At 41.0% G+C, this 23,831-nt stretch overlaps 1 protein-coding gene across 3 annotated transcripts in view; it reads right to left on the bottom strand.

Moving 5' to 3' along the window:
* Positions 1-410: 410 nt before the first annotated feature.
* The window catches only part of parvg (parvin, gamma), a 39,394-nt gene continuing 15,973 nt past the window's right edge, over positions 411-23,831 (bottom strand). For all 3 annotated transcript variants that reach the window (XM_072552371.1, XM_072552373.1, XM_072552372.1), the window contains 7 exons: positions 17,052-17,107; positions 15,412-15,440; positions 13,844-13,905; positions 8,628-8,696; positions 3,942-4,043; positions 3,125-3,197; positions 411-811 (listed from right to left, as the gene is read on the bottom strand). In XM_072552371.1, the coding sequence (XP_072408472.1) occupies positions 738-811; positions 3,125-3,197; positions 3,942-4,043; positions 8,628-8,696; positions 13,844-13,905; positions 15,412-15,440; positions 17,052-17,107 (465 nt within the window). In that variant the 3' untranslated portion in view covers positions 411-737. The remainder of the gene's footprint in view (positions 812-3,124; positions 3,198-3,941; positions 4,044-8,627; positions 8,697-13,843; positions 13,906-15,411; positions 15,441-17,051; positions 17,108-23,831) is intronic.

Consider the following 23,831-nt stretch of genomic DNA (forward strand, 5'->3'; position numbering starts at 1 on the left):
ACTATAACCTGGTGTTGTGTGATTTTTAACTTTGATTATTCCCATTGGTATGCAAAGTGAACTAACTCAGCACAGATCTCAAATCAAACTTATTCTATGTGGCCTAGTTCAATTTGAGGTAAGAAGCTGACATGTTGCTGCAGCAAAGCTGCTCTGCGGGAATGATTATTCTTAATAATTGATGGAATTTTAGTACATAGGTTAATAAAAGTGATGGAGTTTACCACAGTGTTAGTATAATATTGCTTACCAGCCTATTTGGAAAACAATGTCCTTTGAAGAACTGTACTTCAACAAGACATGCTATTATGAAGATTATTTCAGCAGAAGCATTAAAAATCCACAGAGGCTTGTTAAATCTTACTGATAGGATTAGTGCAATTGATAAAAGAGAACTGAAACACTAGCAGTTAGTGAAATTCAATTTTTAATGTTCTTGGTTTAATTGCTTTATATTAATTAGGAGCCTTGTCATTGAACCCTTTTTCATTACAATGATTTTACTCCTTGGTGTTGTCTCTTTACAAATCGTATAAAAATTGTAAAGTCTCAGCATTCTTAAATGTGCTGCTTGATAATTTTGCCTAATTCTGTAAAGATAAAAAAAGGCAGTTTCTGGAATTCATTCAACAGACTATGTACAAGTCTCTAAACCTCTGTGTTACAGTTAATTTTTTTCACTCAATCCTTGCATTTGAAGGTTGCTTTCATGCTGCTAGGAAGTGCGATGCTCTCCTTCACTTGTCCTTGTACTTTGCAAACAAACAATGCAAGATTCGGATCGTGGCTTTACTGTCCAGATTTACAACATCTGTGGAGAGTCAGGAAAGAGAGGAAGTTTCTCTTAAAATGTGCAATCACAATCATAAGGTATATACAAACAAAGAAGGTATCCAAGTCTATCACTAAACAATCATACAGCTCTCATTCCAGAACCCTTGCTGGCTTGAAAGTTCACTTCAAGCCTTATTCTTTGTAATGTGATTAAACTTACCCTGATATTGGACCTAAATTTGTTTTTCACCCATTCTGATCCTCTCCACTCCACCACCAACACCTACTCCATTTCATATGTCTCTGAAATCAATGCGTAGTTGGAATGGAGCTTCAATGAATGTAAAATCAGATATTTATGTACGGTTCAAATCAGTCTGAAACCTGATGCTAAAGCCAAACACTGCAGATGTTGGAAATCGGAACTAAAAACAGAACACAAAGGTAATACTCAGTCATTCATGCAGCATCTGTTATGCAAAAGAAAAGTTAGTGTTTTAGGTCTGTGACCTCCTATAAAAAAATCTTAAAGCTTGTCATTGTCATGGCTCTGTATACCCAATAGCACTGATCAGCATATATGCAGTTCTCTCATCTACAGCATTATAATTAAACGACACTGAGATAATGGAGCTGAGGTAGTATTTCTTCTTAGACCATAAAAAATAGGAAGAGAAGCAGGCTGTCCCGCCCCTCAATCCATTCCCAGACTGATTAAGAATCTACCTGTCTCAGCCTTAAATACACATAAGGACTTGGCCCCCACAGCTCTCTGTGGCAAGGAATTCTCAACCATCTGAGAGAAGAAATCCTCCTCATCTCAATCTTAAACAGGCATCCTTTCAGTTTGAAACTATACCCTCTGGTTCTGGAGGATGCTTTTCCTTAGTGTTTTCAGCAAGCCATCAATAATTTCAACAAATATCCATCCTTCTCTGCAATTTCCAAATATCCATCCTTCTCTGTAACCCACAAGCCACAGCACACAGATGTAAAATAAAACACAAAGTTCCATATATTACTCAATTGTTGATTTATTTGGTTTTTCCCTTTATTCTGGCCATACTGATGACTGCTCCGAGACGGAGCTATTTTACCACACCTTTAGCTAGCGTCATGTGTTTACAACTGGCTTTGAGTTGTTTTTTTTTAAAAAAGCTAGCAGTTTTTTTTGCTTGTCCCGTTTGTTGTCGCTCTGGGTGAACACCTGGTTTACCTCATGTGGCACTACCCCAATGTTCAGTTTTAAATATCTTTGCATGGAATTGAGGGATTATCAGAGAGCTTCATCTGATTTTTGTTCATTATTTCATCACCTTCCCATCTGTTCACACTCCTCTCTAAAACAGCAGTGTACAGTGACACCAACCAAGTACAGGATTTTAGGGTAAAGAGAAGGAAGGATGACAACATTAAACAAATACTGAAATTGGACGTTCCAGTGTTTGCAAGATTAATATCTCACTCTATCTTTCAGTTTGCAACAAATCTTTGTGCAGGTACATGCAATCAAAACCACCTGTCTAATAATAGTGTCTGAATTATTTTAGAATGTGCAGTTCATCTAATTTTTAAATATATTTTACGCGGTTAAAATTAATGTACAGGTCGTTCTGCTATAACGCGATAGTTATAAAAATCGCACCAAGGAAAACAGCTATAGAAAACTGTGCTATAGAAAAATGGCTATAGAAAAGCACTATATCTGTTCAACAAAAAGTTTGCATTATCCAAACATCTTCCACAATTCTTCAATCATGTTATAACCTATTCATGTTGACGAAAACGCGTTATACCAGAACAACTTATAGCTGAATGCTGGCTTTGGAGTTGGATGATGTTGGACTTGTTACCTATTTTGTTACTTGCAGGCTGCTCTACTGCCATACTCCAAGCCATCCATGACCCCAGCCAAACTGGATCATGAACCTCCCACTGCCTCAAAACTCCAACAAAATCTAAATTTGCTGGGCCCTTGATCCTGAGACTGTTTATTTTGAGGGAGTGTGTACCTGAAAATAGTTACTCAGAGCCTGAGTTACTGAGGACCTATACTTTCCATATAAAATCATCCCTACAGCTGGTTCATTTTCCTAGAGGCGAGTTCAAGAAAAATCAAATGTAAAAGTCTCATCAATAACTCAATTTCAAGGAAGCAAATCTATATTCTATTCTGTTGTGGTCTAAATAGCCCAAATCAGATGGATTCCAGTCTCAGCCTCGGCTAAGTCTCATCGCCACAGGAACTTAACCCAGCTGCACTGTCAGAGAAATAGGCAAAATCACAACAACCTTAATCTTCAAAAGTACAAAAAAAAGGACCTTCTTATCTTCCGAAATGTTCACTGACCTGCAGGATCAATTGGGTGCTTCAACAGTCCTCTCTCTTTAAGAAGTTCCACCACAAATGTAACATTGTAAAGCTGTAATTGAAGACAGCATATGTTATAATGGGCTTTATTTTCTGTGCAAAAGATATCAGTGCCTAATTCAGGTACATGAGAAATAAATTTTAGTTAAAAATTTGAATTAAATCTGAAGAGGTGCATTAGAATTTTTGTAGAAGCTGTAGAGGCTCTTTCTTGCTGCCCCCAGTTCCCATCCCCACCACCAGTAAATTTAATAAAGTATGTTGATGATCGGGGATTAATATAATACGGATTAATAGTAATGTGGAGTGATTAGCTGTGAATCTGACTGTTAATTATAAGGCTTCTTAAAGCTTCACATCACTCCAACCTCAAACAGCGCTGATAAGCTAAGCAGTCACACATTGAGTTAAATGAGGATCTAGGATTTTGAAATTCACAGATACCTATAAAGTCTAAACTAAGTACTTCATGCATTTAGCATACCCAGAGCTTATCTCAACACAACAGCAAGCTGTGCTCCGATGTAGTAGGAAACAAATGTGAGATTCATCTCACGGTGGTTGTTTACATGGAGTGCTGAATGCAAAGATAGATCTCCTGTCCAATCCTGCAAGTCAACTGATTGAGTTAACCCCACATTGCTCACATTACCCTCATGAGCTTGGGTCCACAAACTAGCAGTGATTGTTTCCTTCCTTTTCAACTATGGAGCTTTGCACGGCATCATGATAAGTGCTTGAGAAAGCAGAAAAATCAAAAGTAAGACATGTATAACAGCGACAATTTTAAACTCACCTTTTCGTTGTAATCTGAAGGATTTAAAAAATATTCGCTCAGGTGAATGAAGTAGCCTTCTAGCTGCCCAATTAACAGAATCAGGATCACCCCATTGGAAAACTGGGAAATAAATACAGTAATGAACAGAATCCAATTAGGACAGAGGACCAAATCATCCATTTTCAATTAATATTTAACTATAGTTTAGATGCAACAACGTTTCTCTCCCAGAAAAATAGACACTTTTGAGTCTTTCGTCAATACTAGTTGAAGTGCAATATTATTAACAATGTTCACTACCAGAAGGAATTGGAGGCTTTGGAGAGGGTACAGAAATGGTTCACCAAGCTGTTGCTTGGTTGGGAGAGTGTTAGCTAATGAGGAGAGATTGGACCAACTTGGTTTGTTTTCACTTAAAGTCAAAGGATGAGGGGTGATGTGAGAGAAGTTACCAAACTATGGGCAGCAGCAGCAGCAGCAGCAGCATTATGGATAGAATTGATTGTCAGGCTTTCCCCCAGCATAGAAACGTCAACTACTAGGAAACATGATTTGGAGACGCCGGTATTGGACTGGGCTGTACAAAGTTAAAAATCACACAACACCAGGTTATAGTCCTACAGGTTTAATTGGAAGCACACTAGCTTTCGGAGCGATGCTCCTTCATGCGACTATCACCTGATGAAGGAGCGTCGCTCCGAAAGCTAGTGCTTCCAATTAAACCTGTTGGACTATAACCTGGTGTTGTGTGATTTTTAACTTTTTACTAAGAAGCATAGGTGAGAGGTAAAAGGCAGAAGTATAAAGGAACTGTGAGAGGTGATTTGTTTTCTTTTTACACAGAGAGTACAGCATGGAAATAGACCCTTTGGTCCGCATCATCCATGCCGACCAGATATCCTAATCTAATTTATCTTGGGAAATAAGGCAGTCCAGGTGACTGAGGTGAGAGTAGGGGGAGCACTTTGGGGCTAGCGACCCTACATCTATTAGTTTTAAAATAGCGATGGAAAAGGACATGCCAGATCTAAAAGTTGAAGTTCTAAATTGGAGGAAGGCTAATTTTGATGGTATTAGGCAAGAACTTTCAAAAGCTGATTGGGCGCAGATGTTCACGAGTAAAGGGATGGCTGAAAAATGGGAAGCCTTCAGAAATGAGATAACAAGAATCCAAAGACAGTATGTTTCTGTCAGGGTGAAAGGAGAGGCTGGTAGCTAGAGGGAATGCTGTTTGATGAGAGAAGTTGAGGTTTTGGTTAAGAAAAAGAAGGAATCATATGTCAGGAGAGATTGAGAGAATCCTTAGGAGAGTATAAAGCCAGTAGGAGTACACTCAAGTGGGAAATCAGGAGGGCAAAAAGGGGCATGAGATAGCACTGGCAAATAGGGTTAAGGAGAATCCAAGGAGTTTTTATAAATACATTAAGGACAAAAGGGTAACAAGTGAGAGAATAGAGCCCCTCAAAGACCAGCAAGGTAGCCTATGTGTGGAGCCAAAGGAGATGGTGGAAATACTAAACAAGTATTTTGCATCAGTGTTTACTGTGGAGAAGGACATGGAAGATATAGAATGCACTTAAATAGATGGTGGCATTTTGAAAAATGTTCACATTACAAAGGGGGTGGTGCTGGATGTCTTGAAACACATAAAAGTGGATAAATCCCCAGGATCTGGTCAGGTGTATCATAGAACTCTGTGGGAAGCTAGGGAAGTGATTGCTGGGCTCCATGCTGAGATATTTGTATCATCGATACTCACAGGTGAGGTGCTGGAAGACTAGAGGTTGTCTAATGTGGTGCCACTTTTTAAGAAAGGTGGTAAGGACAAGCCAGGGAACTATAGACCTGAGAGTCTGAAGTCGGTGGTGGGCAAGTTGTTGGAGGGAATCCTGAGGGACAGGATTTAAATTTATTTGGAAAGGTAAGGATGAAGAGGAAAGATAATGCACGGAACTAACATGGGCAGGGGTGGGGAGGGGAGAAGGCTTGAAATTCGGTAGGCGTTAGAGGAAGAGGGTGGAGAGAAGCCGGGGTGGGTGGAGCGAAATCAGTGGGGGTAGGGAAAGGAACCCTCAGGCAGGAGAAAAGATTGGGATTTGGAGGAAAAGGTGGAAACCAGGAACGCAGCAGGGGAAATAGGAAGAAGAGGAGGAAGAGGAAATATATACCAAATGGTGGGGTGCAGAAGCAGAAGGAATTGTGGGGGAATATAAAAACAGGTTTCTGAAGGTGGCAGAGCAAGTAAAGAATGGTGCTGAAAAGGCTTACAAGGTTATAAAAACATCAACACAATAGTAGATGACATGGCCCCTTATGTCTGCCCTGTCATTTAATCCCATCATGACCAATCTTCTTGCTGAGCTCCTCGTTCTGCCTGCTCCAGATATCCCTCACTTTATTGGGTTTTTTTAAATAGAAACAGTGAGTGCAAAAGCAAGCAAATTACACTAAACTTTCATAAACACTGATTAGGCTTCAGCTGGGCTCCTGCAGCCAATTCTGAAAGAGGCAGTTCTCTGGACTGATAGTAATGCTGAGCTGTGTGAAGAGGTTAGAGAAACAGCCAGTGTTATGCTTTAAACTGGTGTAGTTTGTGTTCCCATTACTAGGTACTCCATTACACCCGTGTATTATTTGCCAGGTTCAACTACTCCAAAGCTCTCTTGGTCAGTCTGCAGGCATAAAGAACTTGAATTTATCAAAAACGCTGCTCAATGTACCTTAATCCGCAGCAAGTCCCATTTACTCGATGCCAATGTTTAGTAAACTACATTGCCTGCCAGTCTAGCAATGTCCCAATATTAAAATTCTTCTTTGCATTTTAAAATCCCTCCATCCTTCATCTCTTCCCTTCTGAATTTGGCAATGTTAGTGCCATTCATTCTCCAAATTCATTACATTAATGTTATGCCAGTCTTGACATATGATCAGTGCTCCTGCGATGGAGGCTACCCAGAGAGTTTAATTTTTAGGGTATGCTCAGCCTGTTGAGTGGAGATTACTCCATAAATAGATGCTGTGGGTGAGCTGTAATGGTGAACGTCTGGAAAAAAGTGAACGTTAATGAATTTCTTTTGAAAATTAAGTGGATCTTCCTTATGGAGCAGTCTTGATGAAGCATAGTTACATCTGTGGAAATGAACTTGTTACTTTCCTCACTTTGACCGGTAAAACTCAGTTAAGGAATCAGAATTATTAAAAATAAACAAAGAACTGTGGATGCTGGAAAATGGAAGGAAAATGAATGGAAAATGAATCAGAATGAATGCACTTGAGTTGCCCATGATCCTCTGTAACTAAACAGGCAGTGCTATCAACAGCGCAGGGCTTGTTGTATATCTGTAAATAACATTTTCACCCCATAAAGTGAGAAATCATTTTGTACATTGCTGGAAGCCCTCTAAGAACAGTTACATTGAATGTATTGTGACCTATAGCTTTTGATTTTCCATACATAGTCATAGAGATGGGAGAAAGTGAGGACTGCAGATGCTGGAGACCAGAGTTGAAAAGTGTAGTGCTGGAAAAACACAGCAGGCCAGGCAGCATCCGAGGAGCAGGAGAATCGATGTTTCGGGCATAAGCCCTTCTTCAGGAATGAGGCTGGTGTGCCAAGCACGCTGAGATAAAAGGTAGGGGGGAGGGAATTTGGGGGAGGGGTGCTGGGAATACAATAGGTGGAAGGAGGTGAGGGTGAGGGTGATAGGCCGGAGAGGGGGTGAGGGGCAGAGAGGTCGAGAAGAAGATTGCAGGTCAAGAGGGCAATGCTGAATCCGGGGGTTGGGACTGAGATAAGTTGGGGAGAAGGGAAATGAGGAAGCTGGAGAAATCTACATATATCCTGTGTGGTTGGAGGGTTCCTAGGCGGAAGATGAGGCACTCTTCCTCCAGGCATCGTGTGGCCAGGGTCTGCCGATGGAGGAGGCCAAGGACCTGCATGTCCTTGGCGGAGTGGTAGGGGGAGTTAAAGTGTTCAGCCAGGGGGCGGTTGGGTTGGTTGGTGCGGGTGTCCCAGAGGTGTTCCCTGAAACGTTCCGCAAGTAGGCGGCCTGTCTCCCCAATGTAGAGGAGACCACATTGGGTGCAGCGGATACAATAAATGATGTGTGTAGAGGTGTAAGTGAATTTGCGATGGATATGGGAGGATCCATTGGGGCCTTGGAGGGAGGTGAGGGGGGAGGTGTGGACACAAGTTTCCCCAGCCTCATTCCTGAAGAAGAGCTTATGCCTGAAACGTCGATTCTTCATAGTCATAGAGATGTACGGCATGGAAACAGACCCTTCAGTCCAACTCGTCTATGCCAACCAGATATCCCAACCTAATCTAGTCCCATTTCCCAGCACTTAGCCCATTTCCCTCTAAACCCTTCCTATTCATATACCCATCTAGATGCCTTTTAAATGTTGCAATGGTACCAGCCTCCACCATTTCGTCTGGCAGCTCAAATCCATTAACACACCACCCTCTGCTTGGAAACGTTGCCCCTCAGATCTCTTTTATAGTTTTCCCCTCTCACCCTAAACCTATGCCCTTTAGTTCTGGATTCCCCCACCCCAAGAAAAAGACTTTGCCCATTTATCCTATCCATGCCCTTATGAATTTATAAACCTCTATAAGGTCACCCCTTAGTCTCTGACACTCTGACACTTGACTGTGAATGGATAAAATATCTTTCACAGGATATTTAAAGAAAATATACAAACTTGTGTGGTGAGGTCTTTCACAACCACGCCCAAACGACCCAAATGTTTGTTAGCGAAATGAAGTATTGCCTAAAAAAGAAATAAATTCAGTTTATCTTTGAGCCAACACAAAATCAGAGTGTCATATTCAGAGGCATAGAGTCATAAGACCATTCTGTCCATCAAGCCTATATTGGTTCTTCACTTTCCCGTTCTCCCATTCCAGCCTTTTAGCTCAAAGTTTGTTTCCAAGTAGCCAGCCAATTTCCTTTTAAAATAATTGATCTTTTCCACTTGCACAATCCTCATAAGAGTTTCAGCTCATTATTACTCACTATCCAAAGACGTTTTCCCCACAATCGCTCTACAGTTCTTTCCAAAAAAACTGAAATTTGTGTCCCCTTCATCCTTAAACCATTGGCTAATGGGGCAGCTATTTCAAGTCTACCTTATCTGAACCTTATCATAATGTTGACAAATTAAATATACCTCATTTTTTCTTACAAGAACAATCCCAGCTTCTCTAACCTAACCCTAAAGCTAAAATCCCCCATCGCTCGAAACATTCTGATGCATCGTTTGCATCTTCTCAAAGAACTTCACATCTTTCCAAAGAACAGTGGCTAGAGTTAGGCTAGTTTAGTTTAGTTTAGTTTAGAGTTTAGTTTAACTAAAAATTAATGAAGGTTTTACCCGAGCTCCTTGCTTTTGCACTGAATACATCTGTTTATGAATCCTAAATTCCCTTACACTCTGCTAATTGGTCTCAACTTGTTCCACCCCCCCCCCCCACAAGGTCCCCTTGCCCATTTTTAACTGGATCCTTCAATCAATATGGCATCTTCTTTCTGCCAAAACCCCACACTTCTTTATTCCATGTGACAACTGTCTACCCATTCTGCTGGCTAACATATGTCTGATGCATTAAACTGGCATTATCCTCACTGCTTACCATCCCTCCAAGTTTAGTAGCATTGGCAGTTTTTAAAAATAATGTTACTCCATATTACAATAATCATTTTTTTTATAATAAAGAAAGCAGTGGTTCATGAAACACCGCTATCACCCTCTGCTCTGCAAAACAACCATTTACCACAGCATGCTGTTTTCTTTCCCTAAACCATTTTATATTTCTATCTGTGTCACACAAAAATTTAGGCTATTTATTAGGAATCAGAATAAACTAAAAACAAAGAACGATGGATGCTGGAAGGAGCAGAGATATTAGTACCTGAGGAGGTAGTTTTTTGCACTTAAACAAAGCACTTGTCACATTGATTGGCAACATGGGATGAGGTGCAGAAATCTCTGATACATTACTGAACTAGTTACTAGGCAATTTTCACAGCTAGGCATATATTTGTGAAAAGAACAAAGTGTACTGATTGGCAAAAAGACTTTAACAAATTGGCTTAAGTGAGGCTGAAATGAATAAATCCAGCTTTTTTTAAATTCATATATATTCATCATTCACTGTGCATGGAGATTTTGTTCCCAATAATTTTATACTTTTGCCTATTAAGTGGGCTTTTTTGTATTCTTAGGAGAACAACAAACATGGGTTTTCCTGCTGATACCCTCTCTCCCTCCCACAATGGTGAGATAGCAACAAAATTCAGCTGAAGGTCTGTTGTTGACCACAGTGCAATTTTGCCACTAGCTACCTATCTAAGAACCTCTCTTCGTTTTGGTCCCCTATGATGGTTAAATAGCAGGTGACTGCTAAGACCAGTCTGTGCTCAGAAGGTTTGACTATAAAAAGGACTGGGCACCACAGATGTTTGAGTTTAAGTCAAATTGCCTGTATGGGATTTTCTTTCCTTACTGTTTCTGAGATGCATTTGCTTTTGAAGGTGGCTACACCATTTTCTATTTGTGTAAGCCTGGGGCAGTGATCCTCGGCAAACTTCTCTTGGACTTAAAGTTAATATCAAAATTCTTAAGTGAAGCTTTAAGAATGTCTTTTGAGGTTCTTCCATTAACTGTTATGATAGCACAAGCTCTTAATAGAAGATTCACTTTGCTGAGGGAGTGTCTGGCATTCCAGCAACATGACCAGCCAAATCAATTGTGACTGTCTCAGTAAGGGGTGCATGTGAGCTCAGGTGAGCACCTCAGTGTCTGCTATTTCGTCCTGTCATCTGATCGCCAGAAACCATTGGAGGCAGCTTAGTGAAAATGGTGGGAAGGAGGCTGAAAGAACACAGCAAGCCAGGCAGCATCAGGAGATGGAGAAGTTGATGTGTCAGTCCTGAAGAAGGGTTACACCCAAAATGTCGACTTCTCCACCTCCAGATCCTGCCTGGCTTGCTGTGTTCTTCCAGCCTCCTGCCTGTTTACTTTGGATTCCAGCATCTGCAGTTTTTTTTTGTGAAAGTGGTGGTCATTCTTGGTGTGATGCTGGTAAATAGTCCAAGGCTCACACTGAAAAGCAGAGTGGAAGGGCAATTGCTTTATAGACTTTCCATTTTGTAGATAAACTTGCATCACATTTGGCAATTTTGGCATTTACATTCTACAATCAATTAATAACAGCTTGAGAAAATGAACTGGCACTGGTCAGAAAGTGAAAACCTGGATTCAAGATAGTACTTTCCTGGAGCAGGTTAGTATATTACTTCAGTTCTCTTCATACTGCTTCTAAGACTCAAGTTGTCAAATGCATCAGACAACAGGTTTATGTTAATTTGCATGTTGTGCTGTGACACCCCTCAGGACATTCAAACCTTAGAGGTGGCTGGGGAACAGGCCTTAATTTTTAGTTTTTAATGTTAAGGTGGCCAATGTTACAGAACGGTGCTGCACCCAAAACATTATCTCTATCAAAGATGCAAAGGACTGTAATGGGGACTCAGAGCTCATGCTTAGCACACATCTGCAGCAAGAGGTGACCAATAGTCAACTGCCAGCTCCCCTTGTTTCCAATGGCCCCTGTACTGACCAGATGCCCATTGACAGTGACTACACTAACTTAGTCATTCTTCTTTTCCACAGTCACTCCAAAGGAATGTGTCACCCACAGTGATTTCTTTCTGCTCACCCTCCTGAGATGGATGAATCTCACTGAGGGTGATGATCTGGACTCTGTACTGAGCCAGCTTTCAACTGCCAAGAACAGTTCTCCCCTCAAACCTGTCAGCTGTGATGTTGTTCATGAGGATGCACACATTCCATGTGTCAGTGGTGACCATGGTGTCATTGTTACTCTCTTTTTCAAGATTGGCTTATGACTGTCTTGACTCCAGCTACAGTCTGCTAGTCAGAGAGGTGAATCAAATAACGCCCGGAGCACCTTTTCTATCTCTTTCTTATATTAGAAATGCGATCAGTGGGATCCTGAAAGGGCTGCTAAATTGCTCAGGAAGCTGCGGAGTTCCACTCTCATTGGGAAGCAGCCCCGTCACCTGAGTGGCTATTGGGCAGCTTCAAAGCTCCAGCTCACGTGACTGTACAGGAATTGTGACATCAGATGACAGAAGACGGATGATAGAAAGATGATGAATATGATCTGTGTCTGTGTTGGATTATTGTGAGAGACTTATACATTTTCAGCCTCAGTCACTTGTTCTGACCCATCTCAGTCAGCAGCTGAATCCAAATGGCTTAAGAATGCACTGTGTGTCCTGGGCGTTTTCTTTTGTTCATTCATTGGACATGGTCGTGGCTGGCTGGACCAGCATTTATTACCTGCCCCTAACTGCCCTAAAGAAAGTGATAGTGAGTTGCCTTCTTGAAGTGCTGCAGTCTGTTTAGTTTAGTTACAATATTATTAGGGAGGGAATTCTGCAATTTTGACTCAGTGAAGGAAAGACTATATATTTGCAATTCAGGATGTGGGTGAGTGGCTTGGAGGGGAACTTGCAGCTGATGGAATTCCCATGTACCTGCTGCCCTTGTCCTTCCAGATGGAAATGGTCATAGGTTTGGAAGGAGCTATCTAAGGTGCCTTGGTGAATTTTTGCTGCCAGTGAGCATCAATGGTGGAGGGAGTGGATGCTTGTGGATGTGGTGTCAATCACGTGGGCTGCTTTGTCCAGGATGGTGTCAAGCTTCTCGAGTGCTGTTGGAGCTGCACCCATCCAGGCAAATGGCCACTATTCCATCACATTCCTGACTTGTATCTTGTAGATGATAAGCAGGCTTTGGGGAGTCAGGTAGTGAGCTAATTGTTACAAGATTTCTAGCCTCTGACCTGCTCCTGTGGCAACAGGATTTATGAGGCCAGCCCAGTACAGTTTCTGGTCAACAGTACCCCTCAGGGTGTTGATATTGGTGATTCAGTGATGCCATGATATTCTCTCTTATTGGAGATGGTTGCTACTGGTACTTTTGTGGTGTAAATGTTACTTGCCACTTGTCAGCCCAAGGAAAAACTACCCAGGTCTTGCTGCATTTGGAAATGGTCATTGTATTTGAGGAGCTGTGAATGCTGCTGAGTATTGTGCAATCAACAGCAAATATCCCCACTTCTGACTTTATGATGGACGAATGGTCATTGACGAAGCAGCTGAAGATGGTTGAACCAACGACACTACCTAGAGGAACTCCTGCAGAGATGTCCTGGAGCTGTGCTGACTGACCTTCAACTATCTCTTTTTGTGCGGCTTGCATATTGTTGAGTTCTGGGTGTTGCACAACATGGTACTAAACAATCTTCAAGACTGTTGGACATTACATTAGACAGCCCAGTCTGCTAGAAAGACAAATCGCTAATCCACTGAGCTTAGGTGACCAAATGGCTATCCCAACCTGGTCTGGACCACTAATCAAAACAATTTATCAGGATGTGACTGCTGCTTCATGTTAACAACTACTTGGAGCCACTTGCAACAGTTCAGTGAAGGCGAGGGCATTGCAGGATAAGCTACTCCAAAGAGTAAATTGAGCTCACCTGTGAGAAATATTACCCCTCTCTTATACCATTAGGTGCAATTGTCAAGGGCAGGAATGAGGGAGAGAATGATGATTAAATAATCTGTCAGTGTTCATTACCTGAAATTATTTATAAATAAGGAGAACGTGGGTGAGTTACTGGAAGGGTGCTAGTATCTCTCGAACTCTACCTCAACAACAATATACATTTACATAGTGCCGCTAAGCTTATTAAAAAACACTGAAAAGAAAGGGCAGTTGGGAAAAAAATAACGGAGAACAACATAGCAAGAAATGCAAGAAATGTAAGTAATCTAAAAATGTAATTCAACTAGCAATATAATACCTGCTGTACAATATAATACCTGCTGTACTATTTTCACTTTGTCGGACCCAAGTTTAAAGAGGTCATTAATGCCATCAGCTTCTAAAAACCCAAAAGAAAATCAGAATAATCTTAATGTGCAGCATGTAGTTCTTATCATGAGAAAAACATTCTTGAGATTTTAATTTGAAAACACTTAGATTCAATTTTCCATATAGCTCATTCAGACATGTTATAGACCAAACAGTAAGCCATCAATCTTATTGCTTTAAACTAAGATCTTTTAACCTTGAAAAAGTCGTTCAAGTCTATTTGAAATGCAAATACCAAAAATTGACATGGGGTGGGTTTGGGTGGGGGGGGGGGGGGGGGGGGGGGGGGGGGGGAGGGAGGTTGACGGGTGTTGGTGGAGAGGATAAAAAGGGAGACAGGCACACAGCTAGCTAAAACTAAAATAATTCCAAACCTATCTGATATTTCACATAAATGTGTTATAGAGTGTACTAACTAAGGGAAGACAGATTTGATGCTAATGATGACTACACACACATTCACATTACAAGTACAAAGAAGATGATCACGAGGAGAAATCAGCACTTTCTTAAAAAGAAGTGACGAACAGAATTTAGTCAGGACAAGGCAAACTAATTTTTGCTGACTCTAAATACTGTTAAACTATTCAAGCAGTAAAATACATTTCCGGCTGAACCGCTACAAAATGTTAATTGGTAAAACATACATTTGAAGTAGAAAGTCACAAGACTATTATGAAAAGTTACAATTTTTTAAGTCTAACAATATTAAATAGTTTATATGAACATTGAACTTTCAAGAGTGAACATTCAATGCAGTGAATCTTCTTTGTTCTTAGTATAACAAAAAGGACTAGCCTAGATTTACCTCTTTTCCAGCAGTGTACATTGTAATACTGATATCACTCTATGGGAACATTTCATACATACATCACCACTATCACCATGTTTGTTCAATCTGGGATCCACTGAAAGCCAGGAAAATTGTGTTGTTGTTGCAGGTCAAAGTTTAGTCCTGTTTGGTTTTTTTTAGAAACACACCCAGCAATCTGTCAATACCAAGGAATTTGCTGGTGGAAATGGTTAACACTGATTTAAAGATTCCTGAAGAAGGGCTTATGCCTGAAACGTCGATTCTCCTGCTCCTCTGATGCTGCCTGACCTGCTGCGCTTTTCCAGCAACACATTTTTCAGCTCTGATCTACAGCGTCTGCAGTCCTCACTTTCTCCTGACTGATTTAAAGTTCTCTGGTTTACTGCAAAATAACAGCCAGGTTGAAAACAGGGATGTTGGAAACAGAATCCGATACATAAGTATTAATTCTTTCTGATTTAAAGATCCAGTTCACAGATTTCATTCAAAAGTAAGGATCATTGATGAAGAGAACCAAAGGAGACAGATCTACAATGACACAAATACCAAAGCAGGGAAACCTATTATAGACTCTATGGAATCAAATCATGAGCCAACATATGTCCTTGAGTTCTGTGAAATTTATTCTATAGTTTGAAGGCTTCATTAGATTTCAGCCATATACCATGTTTATGTGGATAGTTATCTCAGGAAATATCTTACCTGGATTTTGGTCTTGTTCTGTATCATCACTATTCCAAAGAAAAATGAAATAACTATTTAAAAATGTGCAAAACCAATTCACTTTATTCCTTCTTCATACGTAAACAGAAACTTATTTACATCCTGAGTCCAAATCAGTTGATATGGAGGCTTCTTGCTTGGAATTATGATGAGGATATGTGGCATAACAATGTGACTGTCTCAAAACCAAGGAGTGTCAACAAAAATACAGATGAGTCCAGAAGCTTTTAACAAAATGGAGCATTTGAAAATGACATATTTGAAAACACCATTTTGTTGTTAAACAGGTTGCAGTCCTTTTAAATGCTGTTGCTGAGAAGGATATCAGCTAAGTGCTGGCTAGCTTAACATCTGGTTGGTATGGACTGGTTGGACTGAAGGATCTGTTTCCAGGGTGTACGTAGAGTAGGATTATAGAATCCCTATAGTGTGGAAGCAGGCCATTTGGTCCATTAAGTCCACATTGACCATCTGAAGAGCATCCTATCCAGAGCCAGCCCCCTACCCTATCCCTGTAACTATACATTTCCCATGGCTAACCCACATAGCCTGCACATCCCTGACACTATGGGCAATTTAACATGGTCAATTCACCAAACCTGCACATCTTTGGACTGTGGGAGGAAACTGGAGCACCCTGAGGAAACCCACGCAGACATGGGGAGAATTTGCAGACTCCACGCAGTCATCTGAGGGTGGAATTGAACCCGTTCCCTGGCGTTGGGAGGCAGCAGCGCTAACGACTGAGCCACCGTGCCACCCCATCTCTGTGACTTCAGTTCAGGTGAAACAAGTTTCAAATCAGAGCAAAGCCCTAGCCACTTAGGCTCAGTCCCAAGTTCATAAACAAACACAAGAATTGGGAGCAGGAGTCAGTAAATCCTTCAGTCTGTTCTGCAATTCAATAAAATCATGGCTGATCCGTCGGTTTTTCATATTCCCATTTACCTCAATAACCTTTAATTGTTCATTCAGGCTCAGCCCCAAGTTCAGAACTCAATCATCTATTGGAACACTTCTACATTTTCCACACCAAGAGCAACATTGTCCAAACCAAATTAAATTAAGCACAGGTCTTTGTTTTAGTTGTGGAACAATGTGCACAAGCAGATGAGCTGAGACTGCCCAAATTGCTCTGTTAGTCTTGAACATCACTGACACCAATGAATTGAGAAGCCTTTCAGTCCACCATTTAATCCAGATTCACAACCAGGTCCCTGGTGAAAAAGTAGCCTGATGATCCACTAAGCCATCTAGCTCATTGTAAAATTCAAATCAATTCACAAACTCTAATGAAAGCTCAGATAAGTCACATCCACACGTGATGTTTACAAGCAATGATTCATTTGGAAGAAACTATTTAACTCAATCTAACAGGCATACGAAAATAAGGCTAAGAACTAATACAAAAATAATAAAAAGGAGGGATTGCATATACTCAGCAAATCAGACAGCATTTGTAGCGAGAGAAAGTGTGTTAAAGTTCTGAGGTACCGTCTGTTATTCATATCTGAGTCCCACCACATCTCATAACCATATGCAAGTTAACATTTGAAACTTTCAAGGTATACTCAAGAGTTTGAATGACACCTAGTGATATAAAATTGAACAGATCCTACCTTTTGCCTGTGAAATATTCCAACTGATTTACCGTCTTTATTCCTGTTTTGTCAATCTAGCAAAAGACAATAATTAAGTTTTCATTTGGGATATGTAAACGTAAGAGGTTTCCCTCCATAGAAAAAGTAACATAATTCTGACTGATTAAGTACTGCTACGGAATTCTTTGAAATATTAATTTCTCAACAATCTTTGTAGGGCTCCAGTGACTGGAACAGACAAGCTGAACTATAGAGCTGGAAGCTCTTTTCCAGCCCATGTATCCCAAAGCATTTGAATCAATATTTAACAGTCTGGTGCAAATTAATTTTTAGAGGGACTGCTTCTCCTGAATCTTCCACAAACATTAGCATACAGTTCATTCACGAGTGGAACACAGATAAAATCCAGCCTATCGTGAAAGTCTCCTCTCACATTCTTGGATGATTTGCTCAGTCATGTAGTAAGGTTGGAAAATGGAAATATCAGGCTGATGTAGTAAGGGTGAAGAGCATTAATGGATTGGGGAAGTGGAAGCCTCATATTGCACATGATTTCAAAACCCAATCCTGAGCTGACACCAGCTTATAAAGTGATAAATATTCCCTCAAAGCAACATGCCTCTTTTTGATGAATACAAATTAAAACACTCCACTAAATTAAATATTTATCTTAGAATGTTGAAAAGAACTTGCTTCAAACTCGACATTACAACATAAAGTCTATTTTACACTGGGGTCACGATAATTCAAGGTAAGTATGACCTTCGCAGAGCCATTAAGACAGCCAAGGACCAATACCAATCCAAACCAGAGACCCAGACAGACACCCGGCAACTATGGCACTGACTGAATGACATCACAGGTTCTAAAAAGAGACACAGCAAGAAAGCAAATGATGACATATCCCTCCCAGATCGTCTCAACGCCTTCTATGCTTTGAGCAGTATTTTGGTGGAGAGGTAACACCTATTCCGACAAGTCCTGACGAACCTATCCCAACAGTCACTGCATCAGAGGTCAGATCAGTTTTCTTCGTGTGAATCCAAGGAAAGCGATGGGACCAGACGGAGTACAAGGCCGTGCCCTCAGAGCATGCGCAGATCAACTGGCAGAGGTCTTTTCAGACATCTTCAACCTCTCCCTACAGCAGGCCACTGTCCCTGCCTATTTCAAGAGGGCCAACATCATCCCTGTGCCTAAGAAGGCTCATGCAGCCTGTCTCAATGACTACCGCCCAATGGCCCTAACTTCAGTGATCATGAAGTGCTTTGAAAGGCCGGTCATGGCATTAATCAACTGCAGCCTCCCCACTACTCTTGACACTCTTCAATTTGCCTATCAGACCAACAGATCCATGTCACTTGCCCTTCACTCTTTCCTAAAACATCTTGACACTAAGAATAGCTACGTGAAACAACATAGCTCTCAATGTTGGCAAAACCAAGGAACTCATTATTGACTTTCAGCGGGATGTTACTCATTCCCCCCTACACCTTAACAGCACAGTGGAGAGTGGAGAGTGGAGAGTGTCAAGCTCCTGTGAGTGGTCACCCACAACAAGCTTTCTTGGACTCTTGACGTGGACACACTGATTAAAAAGGCCCAACAACGTCTCTTCTTTCTCAGGCAGCTGAGAAAATTTGGCATGATGGTGAATACCCATGCCAACTTTTATTGGTGCACCATTGAGAGCATTCTGACTGGATGTATCAGTACCTGGTATGGCAACTGTACAATTCAAGATCGAAGATGGTTACAGAGAGTGGTGAACTTGGCCCGGACAATCACAAAGGCCAATTTCCAATCTCTTGAATCCATCTACCAGGCCCGCTGTCAAGGAAAGGCCACCAGCATTCTCCAAGATCCATCCCACTCTGGCAATGTTTTTCTACAACCTCTATCATCAGGGAGAAGGTACAGAAGCCTGAACACATGCACCAGCAGTTTTCAAAACAGTTTCTACCCTACTGTTTTTAGAATAATAAATGAACTCACAAACACTTAACATTCGCCTGTACCTGTGTTTTTGTTTTTGCTGCTGTTTACCTATTATTTACTTATCTATGCTACTTAACTTTGTGATCTTCCTGCATTGCTTGCAAGACAAAGTATTTCACTTGCCTCGGTACATGTGACAATAAATTCAGTTCAATTCAATATGCAGAAATTTCTGGTTTGCAGGATAGGAGTTTTGACTAGGTCCACTATTTCTCCATCTCCAAATGAACTCTCAGCCTCATGTTTGATTTCTACCACGCAAAGCCAGAACTGTAATGATTAAATACTGTTCAAACAAGAGATACTTAAAATATCATAAATTAAATGCTTTATTTCAAGTATTTTTTTCTCCCTAAGCAATGCCCACAGTTGGATTCAAACCATTGAAGTCTCCAGTATATGTAACTGCTCTTTTCTTTTAAGAATAAACATTACTTTTTTAAACTTATTTTGATGACTGTTCGAACAGGACAAGTGTTCTTTTGCCAGTGTTGTTTTTTGCAGAAGTCAAAAGCTGTGATCACACTATACAGTAGTGTTTTATTTAGCGCACTGCACTATTCTTGAGAATAAGCAGAAGTTGCTGTTTGGCAAGATAAAGCAAACCAGTTTCCGGAGAGCAAAAGTCCCTTAAAAGGATAACCTTATAGTAAGACTTTCACAGCAATTCTATTTGACAGACTGGTAAATGTAAATGGACAAAAGGGAAGTAAGTTTCTTTGCCTTGGTTCAGGCTGTGGTGAGTTAGTCAGTCAGTTTTGTCTGTCAACAATATGCCATAGTAATAATAGCTTTGCTTACTTGTGCTTAATTTACACTTCTTTAGAAGCAGAGAAGGTGGACTTCAGCCAGAAGTGCTGCTGGTCATTTCCTGTTCAGCAAATTCTTTTGTATCTGTTTTGCATTGATGTCAATGAAGGTTTTATTATAGACATAGAACATTACAGCGCAGTACAGGCCCTTCGGCCCTCGATGTTGTGCCGACCTGTGGAACCAAGCTGAAGCCTATCTATCCTACACTATTCCATTTTCATCCATATGCTTGTCCAATGACCACCATTTAAATGCCCTTAAGGTTGGCGAGTCTACTACTGCTTCAGGCATTCTGTTCCACGCCCTTACTACTCTGAGTGAAAAAACTACTTCTGACATTTGTCCTATATCTATCACCCCTCAATTTAAAGCTATGTCCCCTCGTGCTAGCCATCACCATCTAAGGAAAAAGGCTGTCACTGTCCACCCCATCTAACCCTCTGATTACCTTGTCTGTTTCAATTAAGTCACCTCTCAACCTTTTTCTCTCTAACAAAAACAGCCTTTCCTTGTAAGACCTTCCCTTCATACCAGGCAACATCCTAGTAAATCTCCTCTGAACCTTTTCCAAAGTCTCCACATCCTTCCTATAATGCGGTGACCAGAACTGTACGCAATATGCCAAGTGTGGCTGCACCAGAATTTTGTACAGCTGCAACATGACCTCGTGGCTCTGAAACTCAATCCATCTACCAATAAAAGCTAACACACCTTATGCCTTCTCAACAACCCTATCAATCTGGGTGGCAACTTTCAGAGATCTATGTACATGGACACCAAGAATCTTACCATTAGCCCAGTACTCTGCATTCCTTCCAAAGTGAATCACACTTTTCCACATTAAACTCCATTTGCCACCTCTCAGCCCAGCACTGCAGCTTATCTATGACCCTCTGAAACCTGCAACATCCTTCAGCACTATACACAACTCCACCAACCTTAGTGTCATCCACAAATTTACTAACCCATTCCACTACATCCTCGTCCAGATAGTTTATAAAAATGACAAACAGCAGTGGCCCCAAAACAGGTCCTTGCTGTACAACACTAGTAACTGAACTCCAGGTTGAACATTTCCTATTAACTATCACCCCCTGTCTTCTTTCAGCTAGCCAACTTCTGATCCAAACCACTAAATTACCCTCAATCCTTTGCCTCGCTATTTTGTGCAAACACTGATCGTGGGGAACCCTATCAGACACTTTACTGAAATCCATATACACCACATCAACCGCTTTACCCTCATCCATGGCTAACTTGTAAGTCTCGAGTGCTTTGATTCTTCACGTCTCATCCTAACATAAGCCATCTACTTCCTCTCGACAAGAGATTCAACTTCTTTAGTAAACCAGGGCTCCCTCACTGGACCACTTCTTCCCTGCCTGACGGGTACATATTTATCAAGGACATGCAGTAATTGTCTTTGAATAAGTTCCACATTTCAATTGTGCCCATCCCCTGCAGTTTCCTTCCCCATCCTATGCATCCTAAATCTTGTCTAATCAGATCGTGATTGCCTTTCTCCCAGCAATAACTCCTGCCTGTGGTATATACCAATCTCTTTCCATTGCTGAAGTAGACATAATCAAATTGTGGTCACTATCACCAAAGTGTTCACCTACCTCCAAATCTAACACCTGGCCAGGTTCATTACCCAGTAGCAAATCCAATGTGGTTTCGCCTCTGATTGGCTTGTCTATATACTGTGTCAGGAAACCATCCTGCACACATTGGACAAAAACTGACCCAATAAAGGGCTCAAACTATATTATTTCCAGTCAACATTTGGAAAGTTAAAGTTCCCCTGTTACTCTCGCTCCTATGCAGAATAATCTTCGCCTATCCTTTCCTCTACATCTCTGGAACTCTCAGAGGCCAGAGAAAATTCCCAACAGAGTGACTTCCCCTTTCCTGTTTCTAACCTCAGCCCATATTACCTCAATAGACGAGTCTTCAAATGTCCTTTCTGCCACCATAATACTGTACTTGACTAACAATGCCACACCTCACCCTCTTTTACTATCTTCTCTGTTCTTACTGAAACATCTTACTGGGCGGCACAGTGCAGTGGGCAGCACGGTGGCACAGTGGTTAGCACTGCTGCCTCACAGCGCCTGAGACCCGGATCCAATTCCTGCCTCAGGCGACTGACTGTGTGGAGTTTGCACATTCTCCCCGTGTCTGCGTGGGTTTCCTCCGGGTGCTCCGGTTTCCTCCCACAGTCCAAAGATGTGCAGGTCAGATGAATTGGCCATGCTAAATTGCCCGTAGTGTTAGGTAAGGGGTAAATGTAGGGGTATGGGTGGGTTGCGCTTCGGCGGGTCGGTGTGGACTTGTTGGACCGAAGGGCCTGTTTCCACACTGAAATGTAATTTAATCTAACAATCTAAATCCCAGAATCTTCAACAACCATTCCTGCCCCTGCTCTATCCATGTCTCCGAAATGGCCACAACATCGAAGTCCCAGGTACCAAATCACCCACCTTATTCCGGATACTCCTGGCGTTGAAGTAGACACACTTCAAATCACATTCCTGCTTGCCAGTGAACCCTTGCGATATTGAAACCATATTTCTGACTTCACTGCTCTCAATCTCCCGGACACTGGAACTACAATTTAGGTTCCCATCCTCCTCTGAATTTGTTTAAACCCTCCCGAGTAGCATTAGCAAATGTACTCCCAGCATATTGATTATAATATTCTGAAAGATTGAAAAAACTGGTAGCACAAGATTATAAAGAGTAAATGGCTTCAAATGCCACAGATCTATAGCCGTTTGTAAAGCAAATATTGAACCAACAGACACAATCATGCTTTACCAAATATTTAACAACTGAGCGGGCAGAGCCTGAAAAACAATGTTGGACAGCAACGATTTTGTATACAATCAATAGGACCTCTGGTTTATGGCAATTTATTAAATTAACTTCTGATTTAATACGTGGGATTTGAACAGTGTTTCCATCTGTTTACAATTACATTCGTCATCTGTTTATGATGACAAAGTTGAATTTTGATTTTATTACACAGGTTCAAAGAAAATTCACCTGTGCTATTAGACAATGCTGCTCAATTTTCCTGTGACAAATAGAAGTCACGAAAGTAGCTGTGCTGTAAAGAACAGATGGAGGTCACATGATGAGCTCTGATAAGGGCCCTGTCACCCTATACTACTGCTTTCCTAATAAAACATGTAGCTGCTTATTAAGTATGCCTACAACCATCCTTTCTGGCAACCTGTGCTTGTTACTAATCATTCACTCAATCTTTTAACAGCTGTCTTAAATTTGTCCTTTACCACAGATTTATCTATTTGTACTTTCTCAGTTTGCTGCCCTGTTGTATTTGAAAATATTGTTCTCTATTTTCTTTCCCTATCTCTTTAATTACCTGGATGAATGATCAATTATCAAGCTCCTTTTCTTTCAATGACTAATTGCTACGTGGAACCTGATGGTTATTGAACTGCTGGGAAATTTTAATTTTTAAGTGAGATCAAGGAATTTTCCTGCTTTATTTCTTAATATTGGAAGACAAAGAGATAGTTTGCAAACCTCCCATCAGGTGACTGGTTTGAAGGTAGGTAAAATTGCATTTGGTTTTGTAGCAGGCATGTGTTTTAGTGCTCAGTCATTTTGTATTCCATACTTCTCATGGTTTTCAATGAATCAATGAAATGTGCATTACATTTTTAATGCTTGGAAAAGACCAGGTAAAAATTAATTCCTCAGCCCCAGACCAAAAGGGCTACAGTTCTGGGATCCACAGATAGTCCTCAAAATGATTATCTTCAAATCAAAGTCAACTTGGGGGAGCAATGGCACACTATACTCTCCTTCGTCATCAGGAGAGAAAAGAAACAAAGAACATGAGGATTAAGACAGACGATGATTCTCCCATACATTTCGCCTCTGGGTAATCTCAGTTGACTAAGTTACTAGAAAAGGATTATGACTATGTTACGAGCCAACTTTTTAAAATTAAAG

The sequence above is a fragment of the Chiloscyllium punctatum genome, chromosome 32, assembly GCF_047496795.1.
Source record: "Chiloscyllium punctatum isolate Juve2018m chromosome 32, sChiPun1.3, whole genome shotgun sequence".
NCBI lineage: Eukaryota > Metazoa > Chordata > Chondrichthyes > Orectolobiformes > Hemiscylliidae > Chiloscyllium > Chiloscyllium punctatum.